Below are 12987 nucleotides of genomic sequence, written 5' to 3'. Positions count from 1 at the left end.
TCCAAATGGCATGACCCAATTACTCAAGATAATCCACAGACCTCGTTGTGAGCAGTTTCATGAAGGAACTATTTTCTTTCTGCCAAACTACATCCACCGACTGTATCACCATGAGGAAGGAAGCTTACGCAGGACTTCATATTGAAACCATGGTCATTTGGTCCCGGCTGCCTATCAAGCAAGTAGGGTTAGCCAACGTAGTTTAGCCTACTATGACAGGCTACAGTGTGGATACAAGGCCGGGTCAAGGACCTCATGATAAGCCAAAAGATTGCTCACCCAACAACACATTTCACGATATACTGATAACCGACATCCAACAGTGGTATTTACACATGTTCTGAAAGTTTATTTCACATTGTGAGAAGATTCAGCTCAGCACATTTGAGAGAAAAATCCTCAAAAAGCTACAACAAGAGATCAGACGGCCTACAGTTTTTTTCCTATCTAGTCAACCATCTGTCTTTAAAACGTTTCCCCTTTGCAGAAATCACTCTAACATCGAAGAGAAGCACTGAGGTGATCCAACATCAAACATTTCATAACTTAAGCCTGTACCATTTCCTTGTATTTACATTTTAAAGTGACATGCTACATTAAATAAAAGCTAATATGACTACTCCAGTACTCAGCTGTCATAAGCTCATTGTAAAGTGAGAAGAAACCATGACTTCAAAAAATAAAATCTAACAAAGTTACAACAGAAAAGCGTATCTACAGAAAACATGCTGTAATAGACTCATCGTCACTATGGCTCTGAAATGATTAGGATTGGATAAAGAGAAACAATGTGCACTGACCAGGCACCATATGAATGGGTGAGTCTCTCAGTTGATGGTCTGCCAGTCATTAATGTCATTGTTTAATGCAGTGTATTGTAAGATATTTGACACATCCACAGAGCATGTCTTTGTCCTTGCAGATACTGTAAAATAAGCATCTAGAGCATACTATCAGACATCTTATAATGTAGCTTTACACAGCACAAAATTTAGGAGTATTACTACCAGTGTTACTACCTTCGTCTTTTTCCTTTTCATGACTCTTTCTTTGACTGTGCCTCTGCAAGATCAAGGTACAGTATTTCTATCATTCCTCGTTCTATGCCGTTCTTCTCCTTGTGTTCTGGGATCAGAAGTTGCTGAAGATCTCTTGTTTCTTATTCCAGTCCATAGCAGGTGCTCTCTTCCTGTTGCGGCCGGCGAGGGCCTTTTGTCTAGCCTCAGCAGCTGTGGGGCTTAGACGCAGGCCACTTTCCACAAAAGGGTCCGAAACACGCCTGTCGTCCTCATCAGGAACCTGCAATGCCCACAAATGTACATGTGTTACGCACACACTCACTGAGGTCTTACTTTTTTGACTGCTTTGTTTCTCCTACGCCTCTTCTCTCACCTGAATGCTCATGTCCGAGCTGCTGATCTCTGATTGGGTGGTGGAACTTCTTGAGGACTGAGATGCTGAGCTCCCATTGGTGCGGGACTTTGGGGACGAATTTGTGATCGGGGAGTCTGTCAGTGTGACGTTTATGACTGGTGGATCTGTAGGGGGGAGTTCAGTGGTTGGAGAGGGGGTGGGTGGGATGCTATCTGGGGGTGATTCATCCAGGTAGACCTCTGTGGAAGAGTAAAGAGAAACATGTGAGATGTTATGTCTGAAAAGAGAGAGCTGTGTAAGTGTAAGTGTATGTGTATATGTGTGTGCTTGTCTGTGTACAATTTGACCTTTGATATGGCTGGAGGAGGGTGTGACCCCAAGTCTGTGGAAGAGCTCGTCTGTCTCCTGGTCGACCACTAGAAGGCGCACCTCCTCCCCTTCAGCCCTGATGAGTGCCACCACCTCTGAGTGCCTCAGGCCCTCTATGTTTACTCCGTTCACCTGAGCCAGAGAAAAAGGAGACGTCAGAAGAAACGGTGGAGGGAAGTGGAGGGAAGTGAAAATGTCGAAGAGATGCAGAAACAATAACTGAGAGCCCTAATACGACTGACAGGAGACAGGGCAGAGATTAAGAAGTAGCCATAACACAAGCAGAAGGTACAGTATGTCTTGCCTCACGGATTCATCAACAGATAGAATCTGTGATTTGAGTAGAAGCCGGTTTATTTGCATGAGTTCCCTTCCTGCTGCCACTCTTCCTCTACATAACATTAACTGTACCTCATTCAGATGGAAAAGGAAAAAAAAGTCTAAATCATGCAAGCACACATTTCTGACCGCATGTGATGCACAGGAGCGTAAATATAAACAGTGCTGGCATATTGGTTGCACTGGGGCCTGCAGGGTTTGTGAGGGGCCCCTCTAACAGTAGCTCCTTTTACACTGCATGTTTGAGGCAGGAATATTGCAGCGTTAAACCGCCTCGCCATTCTGTATATAGGGTACGATGGTGGACCAGAATTGTCTCACCTTTCAGCCGGCAGTGGAGGTAGTTACATCACCAAATCTAGGTCTGTGTAAAAGAGACAGCCGACAGGACATGACTGTGCATGGGACAGGTGTGACTTTTTTTGCTGTGTTGTGTGTAGAATTAAAAAGCAGCTAGCAACAGTTAACAACTAACAGTGACTGAAAATGTCCACAAATTGGGAAAACAATGAGATTTGGGAGCTCCTTACCATCTGAGCAGAGGACGAGATCAGCCGGCATATAACAGAGACAGTAAATGATTGATACTGCCTTGTTATGCCATTGGTATTGTTTAGAAAGTACTGCCAATGTGTATATGTGCACTACTTATGCATCACACGAGATGCTGATGCTGTTGCGTTAAATGTTATGCCTGTTACATCTCTTTTATTTCTGTGTTACTGTATAAAATCACACACTGGAGCGGCATGATGCTGCTGTTGTTTGGTTCTGTGTAAAAATGCACAGGTGGCATGAGGAGGTACTTCAGCAGCCCTGTAGCACAATCTCTGTGTAAAAAGGGCAAATGTGTCGGGTAGAGAACAGCCCCTTGCAAGTGATACAGAATTCTACCTTGTAAATACACCTGTGTTTTAAGAAGAGCTTTTGCTGCTGTTGTCCAATGTTCAGTTTCTATTTCATCACGCGATGAGACAAGACGATACAAAGTGCTGCAGAGATGATGTATTTCTGTAGGCTGACGTGAAAGTTAGCACCGCCCTGGCTCCCTCATCAAATAGCCAGTGTTTTGTTCAGCAAGATAATCTTCATAAATGAACACAACTTTTATGATGTACAGTATATGCAATCGGCAGTAGTAAAAACCTAAATTTAGGCTATAAACAAAGTACACCACAGTCGCATGACATCAACATCGCCACCCCAACAAGGCCATGAAGCTGTGTTTCGCATGATGGCGTTTTTTAGTCTAATTTAGCCAGTTGTTAGCAATGGCCTTTTTTAAGACACGTTAAGGCTTTAAAATTTAAGTGTGGGGTGTTTACTGATGTGTTTTATTTTATGAGCGAGCAGTCATGTCTTTTGTGTGTGTGTGTGTGTGTGTGTGTGTGTGTGTGTGCTTTAAGACTGGTAACTTAAGTGCACTGGTTCCCTTAATAAGTGCACTGGGGCTCTTTATAACTGTCCTAAACCACTGGTGACGCACATGCAGTCATGCAGTCATGCAGCCATGCAGTTATGTGTACATGTCCACATGAAAGGACACAAACACACCTCTTCGACACCCCCATTCAAGATTATCCCTGGTCTTCTTTTCTTCCTTTCCCCCTTTAAACATCACCCCTCTCTCCCACCCACTCTAAACCTGAGTCCAGCTAATCTGCTCTAATCCAATCAGTGCACAGACCTGATTAATGTGGGGAGTGTTGACATTGTTTTTCCCATCAGTTGCCTAAAATTTACCTCTGACAAGTGCAGTGCATCAAGTCTGCATATGTACTCTGAAAAAGAGGACTGGGGGGGGTATCATCCTTTCTGCCTCATTTATTTCAGAGTGTGTGTGTGCTCAGGTCGTACCTCCACTAGTCTGTCTCCAGGCTGGATGCCTGCACTCTCAGCAGCTGAGCCGGGGTCCACTGATCGGACAAACTGTCCGCGCCTTGTCTTATTGCTGTGCAAGTTGAAGCCGTAGCCGTGTTCCCCCTTCACCAGGTGACACAGGCGGGGGATGAGCTCAGCTGTCGGCTCTGGTGAGGGCTGCGCTTGCAGCTGTGATGGGACATAAATGAGAACTTTAAAAATCAGGATATTAGAGAAGAGGGCATTCAAATGTTGTCTGTAATTTAGAGTCAAATATGTTACCAACTTATTAGGTACACCTATTCAATCGGTAGCAGCAACAGATTTCAATTTATATCATGATATAAAACTAACAAACTTGACGTTTTTTTGAATTGATGTATCCATTACAGTGTCTAACAAATCTGCATTTATGTTTTTTATTAAAAGTTACATTACCAGTGGGTGGTGATGCATTTTAAGTGTAGATTGAGCTGAATTGTATGCACTGCTTTATCCTGCAAAAATAATTTAAACTTGATTTTTTTTTTTTTTTTTTTTAAATGAATGCAAACTTGATGTTCATTTTGTGGATTACACAACTCAAGCAAGTTTCAAAATCCTCAGATTGTCATATCAGACAGAAATTAATTGCTGCTTGTAATAGAATTAAAAATACATGCAGAAATATAAAGTATTAAGTATGCTGTTTAAACTTGCAAAAATGCCGCTCTGGTCATTTAAATATATGATCATATTTGAGTCTGTAGATTGTGATGATGATGATGTTGAATGTTATTTCCTCTCACAATAAAAAAATGCATTCTCCTAAAACACCACCGCTAATTATGGCCTCAAAAATGACCATTAATCAGTGAGATTAATCAACATCTTTCTGACGAAGTGTCAACGAACATGAAAATCCTTTAACAGTAGGAGATACTGCAGCATTTCACTAGGCTGTGCAGATTATGCAGGTCAACTTTCAATGCAGTTAAAAATTCTGTCCAGAATAATGATTCCAAGAATATTGTAATCTAACATAAACAAAGCCCAACCACAAGTGTAACTATGAAATTGATACATGTGTGACTGTGCGATGAAGGAGAAAGTGGCTGCCAGGATGAGCCAGTGGCTCGGTGCTTAACAGAGTGGGCTAAGTGGATCTGGTTGAGAGACATTAAGACTGATCCTGAGCATAATGACCGACGACAAGAGTTGACACACTGCATGACTCACCCACCGACCGGACCTACACCTCCACTATTAGGAACATGCTGGCTGTGTGTGCGTGCTCTGTGCCAGGACCGTACTTCAGTCCCCGTCCTGAGGGTAGCCTAGGATAGAGACTGTCTAGTGACATTGCTGTGACTGCGCCTTCACGGGTAAACTGACCTGACAGATCTCTGTGTCCTTTCTGCTCCGTCAACAACGGACTCATCGAACTCACGCACACACAGTGTCCACAGGGCTGTGAGTGTGAATGACTAATAATATACAGCAGAGAACATCCCTGTCCGTCAGCCAGAGTGCGAGCCATAGTGATGAAGCAGAACACCTTGGTCACAAATCACCATGGTGACAGGTCAGGTCACTGTGGTGACAGGTCACCATGTCTTCTACTGGTTTAAAGGATCTAAGATTTAATTTGCTGGCCTGTTTACTATATTTGTCACATCAGCCCAAATCAATTAACTCACACACACACACACACATGTGAATGTAACATCAGAATGTTTGGTTTTTGACGTGTATTCATGAAATATGTCAAAACATGTGAAAGTCACTAAACATTTTTGGTGAGGATAACATGGGTTTTATTGTATCAAAAGTGAAAAAAGTGGTCTGTGTCTAAATTAATTACAAATCTGAGTTGCATAAAGATATTACAGATGTGTTACTTCTAGTTAATAGACAAAGAAATCAATTACATTTTGATATACGCTTATTAGAGGGGAGAGTGATGAGTGATGGTGACTGATGAAATTCATTGAAAGGTTGGGTCAAATCTGAGTGGGGTTGGTTGGCACACTGACTTTAGGGTTGTTTTTGGTTGGGACATGTGCCAACCATTGTAAAATTAAGAGCTGTAACTTAAACTGTATTTTGAGAATTTAAACTATCTTTAAGATTAAAAAACATTTTTATATTGTTTGGTTATTATTTTAAATGGTCAGTGACAAACGTAATTAGACATTCCTACTGATAAATTGCTTAAAATGTTTTTGTTCTATTTAAAGTTCATGTTTTCTGGTTCTAAATTAAATTAAATGTTCAGATTGTTTTTTTGGTTGCTTCAATTTTTTTTTTTTTGTAACTATGGTATTTTAACATCATGCCAACCAACCCCTGTGATAGTACTGGTTGGCACAAGTACACAATATGACTTTAATTACAAATCATTTGCTGCTGACTAACTGTAGCTAACTTGTTTGTTGATTGTCTGGTCTGTGACATAATAGGTCAACTGGAAAAAGGTCCAATACAAACAAGCTGCAAGGGGGCATATCGCTACCTATTGTAGTGCAGTCAGATATTCTTTGGTCAGTAAATCCATTCCTGTCCCATGCTTGTATACTGGGACAAAGACAGTAGTCCAATTAAATGGCCTAGTTGAGCTATAATGGTAGCTTGACTTAACTGTGCATGTAAACGTACTGAGTGACTTACTATCACCTCTTGAGGTATAAGTAGTATTATATGTCAGGATGGGCCGGGGCTAGCTGGTAATCATGCTCATTTCAGTAGATATCTACGTCGACGTCTTTGACAAAACGTCAAAACTATTACTTCTTCGCATTTCTGTTAAATGCAGAGATTCCTTCTCTTGTCTTGCAGCATTTAACAGATGAGTCAAATACCGTGAATTTAACAGGAGATTAAAAAAAAATTGTGTGTGTTTTTAACTTTTTGAGAGAGTAAAAGCCATTCAGGAAGGTTAGTGAAAGTGTTGTATTTGTGTGTGTGTGAATGACAGATCCAGGCTGTTGTGTGGCCGTGATAGCAGCCAACACCATGGTTATGTAAGACTACTGTATATGGGTGTCTGCTGCCATAACAACATCATGCCACAATGAAATCGTGTCTGTATTTACGTGTACAATGTGAATGTCACAAGACGAATGACACCGGAGTGAAGAGATGGGAGAGAGAGAGATAACGTGTGTGTGTGTGAGTGTGTGCCTGCTGTGTGTATGCTGACCGAGCGCGTGAAAGGCTTCAATGGCGTCGGCCTGGGATTAATACGCCACAATGGTTTCCTGATCTGAGCTGCTGAATTAGTGGACAAAAATAATCACTCACTCATTTACATAACACTCAGTGACAATGTCTCAAAGCTGATTTTGTGTATAATTAATGCATTTTAATAGATGAAAAAAAAAAAAACCTCCCAAATTAATTTCTACTGAGCACTTTCACTCGCGGAAAATCAAGGTAAAGTTCAGGTGCTCTTGCAGATTAAAAAGTTTGTCACTAAAAGGCTCATTTTTCAAGCAATCTTTGGTAAAGCAAGGAGAAAAGTTCTGTATACAACATTCAGAACATTAATATAGCAGCAAACAACTATTTGTTACGTAAAGACAGCGGGCTAGTGACGCCCTGAGCTAAGGCTGAAGGTACCTGTGTCTGTTGTAATCTGAACCTCTCTGTTTGTTGTTGTGATAGACGGTCTGACTGTGCATGTTAGTGCATGTGTGCCCTTCTGTGTGTATCCCACTAGCTATTAGCTGCCACTCTGCTCCTCGTCATACAGTGGTTACCGCTGATGTTGGGACGGGTCGTTGCAGAAGCATTTATAGCACCCAACTTCCAGTACATGGTGGCTGCATGGTTGAGTATGGGCATCAAAACTACTTGGTTAGGTTTAGAAAAATAACTATGTTTGTTGGTGGACATAAGTATGCAGTAAATTACATAACTACGTTGTGCAATGTGACCTAACTATGTTAAGGACGTAAGTAAAGTTAAAAGAAGTCGAAGTTGACTTTTAGCATCACATGGGACAAAAACATTGTTAATCTGGGTTAAAGTCCTGTTTGTTGACCCATCCACAACTTTAACCTCCTTCTACATGGACTGTCTTGCTCTTTATGTTACCTATGGGGTTGTAACATTAACCAGTTGATTCATTTGTGTGTCCATAACAACAAAGGATTGTGATTTACTTTCCATTGGCACTGTTTCCATGGTGTCGGCATGGGTAGCTGTGGCTCAGAAGGTAGATTGGATTGTCCACTAATTGGAAGATCAGTAGTTTGAGTGTACATGTCAAAGTATCCTTGAGCAAGATACTGAACCCCAAATTGCTCCTGATGGCTGTTTAATCAGCGTGTGAGTGTGTTAAAAACTGAGTAGCAAGTAGCACCTTGTATGGTTGCCTCAGCCACCAGTGTGTGAATGGGTGTGTGAATGTGGCTCTTGTGTAAAAGCGCTATGAGTGGTCAGTCCATTTACCATCCAATTTGAATACCATCACCATGCAATGTGGCGTTAAGAAGTCACTGTCAGGGGCGTCGGTGGCTTAGTGGTAGAGCAGGCGCCTTATATACAAAGTTGTTGCCGCAGCGGCCCGGGTTCGAATCCAGCCTGTGGCCCTTTGCTGCATGTCACTCCCCCTCTCTCTCTCTCCCTTTCACACTTAACTGTCCTATGAATTAAAGGCAAAATGGCCCAAAAAATATCTTTAAAAGAAGTCACTGTCATTTCACTTATATCTGAGAGACCAGGTTGTGCTGTTTGCTCTGTCAGCACTGTTGCTGTTGTTAGCACTGTTTACACTGTTAGCACCATTAGCTGCTAGCCACTGGCTGAGCAACCTCCATGCAGAGAGCCATGTGCAGACAACCTCTGAATCATCATACAGAGCTCCTTCAAAAGCCTTTAGTTTGTCAGGTATATTAATGGTTAAAAGCTCAGACAATTTGTGTCCTCAACAGGGCTTCATAACAACGGAAATTATCTTAAAATGTTTTATAGAGTCAAGTGTTTCTCCATGTAGAGATGGACACAATAACACGGGCACATTATAATGTAATTTGTTCATTTATACATTCACAACTGCCCTGTAATAAAAAAATAAAATAAAACATTTCTGAAGCGTATTAAGTTTTGGTTAAAGCTTTAGTCAGCTCATATTTCCAGCCTGTGCTGGTTGTGATGTAATGTTGTGTGCACATGTAGCAGCGGGGCTGCTGTTTTTGCGTATGATGCTGTTTGATCTGAACCTCTAACCAAAACTGATAAAGAGAGCTGTGATGGCCAGCCAAGGGGCAGCCTGTATTTACCCTGCTTTCAGCTAAACAGATGGCAGCTTGACGTGAGCAGTTGTTCTTGAAGATCCTGGTCCACTTTGTTTGGAGCCCAAACACTGAGCTCAATCTCCGACAAACAGTTCCTAGTTAGTCCTGCAGCCGGGCTGACATTAAGTACGTCACAGTGATGTCTGGTTGGCACTTGTGGACATATTGTTTTGCTATGTTGCACTTGCTGGCACAGAAATGTAGAAATTTGGCTGGGTGTGTGCTTTAGTAACAAGAAAGTTTCATTTTAGAGTATGAGGTTGCGTGCCTCCAGCCCAAATATACTACCTATGCAAAGAGTTTGACTGTGCAACATTGCTATCCTAAAATCTGATCCCTCCTGTGTCTGCACGATATGTTCTTTCTTCCCTCGACACTCAAAGCCTGCTTTGTTGAAAACACTCAAATTAAAGCCGAGCAGACTGGATGAGTGATAAAATCTGAGCTCGTACTGAACAGTCAAGCACAGTCTATGTCCGTTACAAAGCCCTGAGTGCAACACCTGCACCTGGACTGGTAAGGGAAAAACTCTGAACAGAAGATGTCTTACATTTTAATTAAACAACTTAACCTTTGTCCGTTTTAATTTGACTGTTTAAAGCCCTGTATACAAAACAGTATAACACTGGGGACAAGTGTTCCAGGCAAATTCAACTCCACCAAGTTCACACCTAATCACGTTTCTTTTCATTCACTTTGACTGAACAATACCTACAGCTCTGTTTGTTTGTTTCTGCAGGAAATGCGGTCAGGTGAGCAGGGTTTTGTCTCTGGTGTCTGCAGTCACGTGGGAAGAATCCTAAAGCCGTAAGCGTGAGGTGTTAACACTCAGTATGCAAAAGAGACAGCGCTCTTCAAACACAATATGCATCTGAAGTGTTCACACCACTTACAGACTACAGTGGCTTGTAAAGCAGATGTTTAAGTGACAGGGAGAGTTAAAAACCGGATAATAAAACCCAGAGGCAGCTTCTCCTATAGGAGACATAGGTGACCACCAATGGCGCCACCCGAGGGTGGGGGTGGGTGAAGGGGTGGCATCATTGGTGGTCAATTTTGTTTGTTAGCTAAGTTGTTCACTTGTGTTGATTTCCAATTTTGCTCTTGTTCATAGTAAATACACTAAATAGAAAGGATAACAACATTTATTTATTTATTTTGTGGGGGGTGGGTGTCACCAGGGGAAGCTTTACTGGGGGCTGAATGTGTTTGATCCGGCACTGATAAAACCCATTGCTGCACTGTGGCGGAAAGAGGGTGCAAAAATACTTTTAATCCTGCTGCAAATTTGGCCGCAAGAAATGTTGTATAGGTATTATGTCTTTGCAAGACATCTGGCTGAATAAAATAAAACATCCTTTCAAGCCACCCAACCTTTAACCTGCATAAACACCTCTACTTGGATGTTTTCAGTCCCACCTGCTCAGAGAAGTCTCCAGACTCTCTCTAAGAGAAACTACTTTGGGACTGAATCCAGCCAGTAGGACACCCAAGTGCTCAAATCCAGATTAGTGCTAGACAGACATCAGGTAAGAGTAAATAAGCTCACGGTCATGCGCAGTCTTAACACAGTAACACACTGGCTCTCCGATGCCAGCCGGAGACGCCCATTAACTACTTCAGCTCTAGAGTTTTGGATTCTTCCCTCCCCTTTCTTGGGTTAAAAACTATGCAGATAATCTGAAAATCTCTCTGAATTTTTGACTGTGTTGTTCAAGTGGTGTATGAGAGAGCACAAATAAAGGTCTGGTGTATTGATGTCCGTTCTTACCTCTGTGTCTGTTGTTGTACTTGATGTCACTGAGGATCTCTTGGCCTTTTCTTGTGTGATGGTGTGTATGGGTGAGTCTGCAGCAGGAGGGTGAAATGAGTGTGTGTGGTTGGGTTTGGGTGACAGGGGTGAGTTCCCTCTGGGTATGGGAGAGGCAGTAGGGGTGGGCCTGGGCGAAGGCCGCGGAGAGAGGGTGCCCATCTCAATGGCCAGGTCCTCCGTGCAGGCCAGGCCCTGGCTACGGAGGTAGTCATCCGTCTCTCTGTCCACCACCAGCAGCCTGGTGCGGTGGGCCACTGCACGGATCCGGTCCACCACCTGCAGAGAGAAGGGAGCAGAGGAATAACAGGGTAGGCTAAGACAAATGAAAACAGGATCTGTGTGAGGTTATTTAATGCATGTTTTCCCACCCTGAACTGGACAACACATAACATTCTTTAAGCACAACAATGACACCCAGTGATTCCCATTACACAAAGCTCACATTGACCCATTTTAGTACCCCCCCTCCTCCTCCTCAGGCAAAGGAAAAGTGGTCTAACAGGTATAGAACTCATTGTCTGTACCTCAGAGAGTTTATGCGCCTCTCCTAGCTTCTGTAACACGCAAGGACTTGTCTGTGATTTTAAAAAAGTAACTTATTGAGCCATCACTCACTTGATGGTGAGATGCGTTCTCCACATTCTCCCCGTTCACCTCCACCACCCGGTCTCCTGGTCGCAGCCCGGCCAGGTCAGAAGAGGAGCCGGGCTCCACTTTGCGGATGAACTGTCCGCCTCTATTCCGCTCACCGTGCAGGTGAAACCCATAGCCGCGCTCTCCTATGGTCAGGAAACAGAGCCTTGGCCTCAACTCGCTCTCCATCCCAACGCGTCAATAGGGTGGAAAACAGGTCAAAGTGTCTCAGGAGAATAAACAGGTGCTTGTCCAAAGAGCGGTGGGAAGTCTCTTGCTCTTAATCCAACGTACGGCTGCGCGCTCCAGTGACCAAAAGATCATCATCATCTATCATGATGCGAGTTCATTAATAATCCACAATTGTTCAGAAAGCACAAGTCAGAAAACTGGGCTAAAACTAATGAGTGTTTAATCCATCATGCAATTACCAAAGGGTGCAAATGCGAGTGCGCAAAAGTGGTGCGTAAAATAATAGCCAAAACCCGCGGACAGGGGCTAAATCCCGACCATCGCGGGAATAATCCAAGAGATCAGAGATTAGAAAGCTTTTCTTCGCACGTAACACTTAATTCCCCTCGTCAGATGGGTGTGTGTCCTCCTGTCCGAACCGGCGCGAGAGTGAAGAGGCGTCAACAACAGATGCCACTAGACGTCCCCCGCAGCGCACACCTGATGACGCAGCGCAGCCGCAATGTCCTGGCACAAATGATAGCCTGGGAACAGTAATGAGGCTGTTAGGAGTTTCTCTGGAGAAATTATTTGTTTAGTGATGAAATTAGCTCACAACCGAGAGGCGTGTTAAATGTGGCCACTGACATTTGCTCCTAGAACAGTTCCTCTAGAGAGTGAGAGGTTTGTCGCAGGTGGAACCAGACTGTGACCTAAGAACAGAAATAGTCTATCAGGAGAGCCAAGTTTAAGGGTGTGTATTGTTGATATTCAGGGAAGATGAGACATCCAGAGGCAAATATTAGTGAGGACAACATAGCTGCTCACACAGCCAGTAGTGATATTCAGATCATTCACTAAGTAAAGGTGGCAATACCACCAAAATACTTACAAGTATTACAAGTAAAAGTCCTGCATTCAAAACGTAAGAGTGTGTATTAGTATAAAATGCACTGAGCCACACACTACTGTCAGTGTTATACAAGTACATTATTGGATCATTTTTATTAATGTATTAATGTGCATTTGAACGATTTATTTGAAAAGTAACTATAGGTCTTCATAGAACTGCAACTATTAATTGATTAATAAATAAAAAGAAAATGAATCCCTTACTATTTTGATAATCAAATAATTGTTTCATTGATT

General features: G+C 42.7%; 1 protein-coding gene across 1 annotated transcript; it reads right to left on the bottom strand.

Annotated features, from left to right (window-relative positions):
* Positions 1-332: 332 nt before the first annotated feature.
* Positions 333-12298, bottom strand: LOC126390331 (Na(+)/H(+) exchange regulatory cofactor NHE-RF2). Its single transcript, XM_050044588.1, has 6 exons — positions 11650-12298; positions 10993-11310; positions 3940-4131; positions 1722-1875; positions 1393-1613; positions 333-1299 (listed from the first exon to the last, which is right to left on the bottom strand). The coding sequence occupies exons 1-6, from the start codon at positions 11854-11856 to the stop codon at positions 1132-1134; spliced, it is 1260 nt and encodes a 419-aa protein (XP_049900545.1). The 5' UTR covers positions 11857-12298; the 3' UTR covers positions 333-1131.
* Positions 12299-12987: the final 689 nt, after the last annotated feature.

Source organism: Epinephelus moara, chromosome 5, assembly GCF_006386435.1.
Source record: "Epinephelus moara isolate mb chromosome 5, YSFRI_EMoa_1.0, whole genome shotgun sequence".
Taxonomy (NCBI): Eukaryota; Metazoa; Chordata; class Actinopteri; order Perciformes; family Serranidae; genus Epinephelus; species Epinephelus moara.
The sequence above is the reverse complement of the archived record's forward strand: the minus strand, read 5'-3'. Positions and strand labels throughout refer to the sequence as shown.

What these genes read in the sequence shown, in the direction of transcription:
- LOC126390331 (XM_050044588.1), bottom strand. Translation starts at nt 11,856, where the DNA reads ATGGAGAGCGAGTTGAGGCCAAGGCTCTGTTTCCTGACCATAGGAGAG. An exon ending in GTACAACAACAGACACAGAG is followed by an intron (nt 4,132 to 10,992) that starts GTAAGAACGGAC and finishes GTCCCATCACAG; the next exon opens with CTGCAAGCGCAGCCCTCACC. An exon ending in CTGGAGACAGACTAGTGGAG is followed by an intron (nt 1,876 to 3,939) that starts GTACGACCTGAG and finishes TCTCTGGCTCAG; the next exon opens with GTGAACGGAGTAAACATAGA.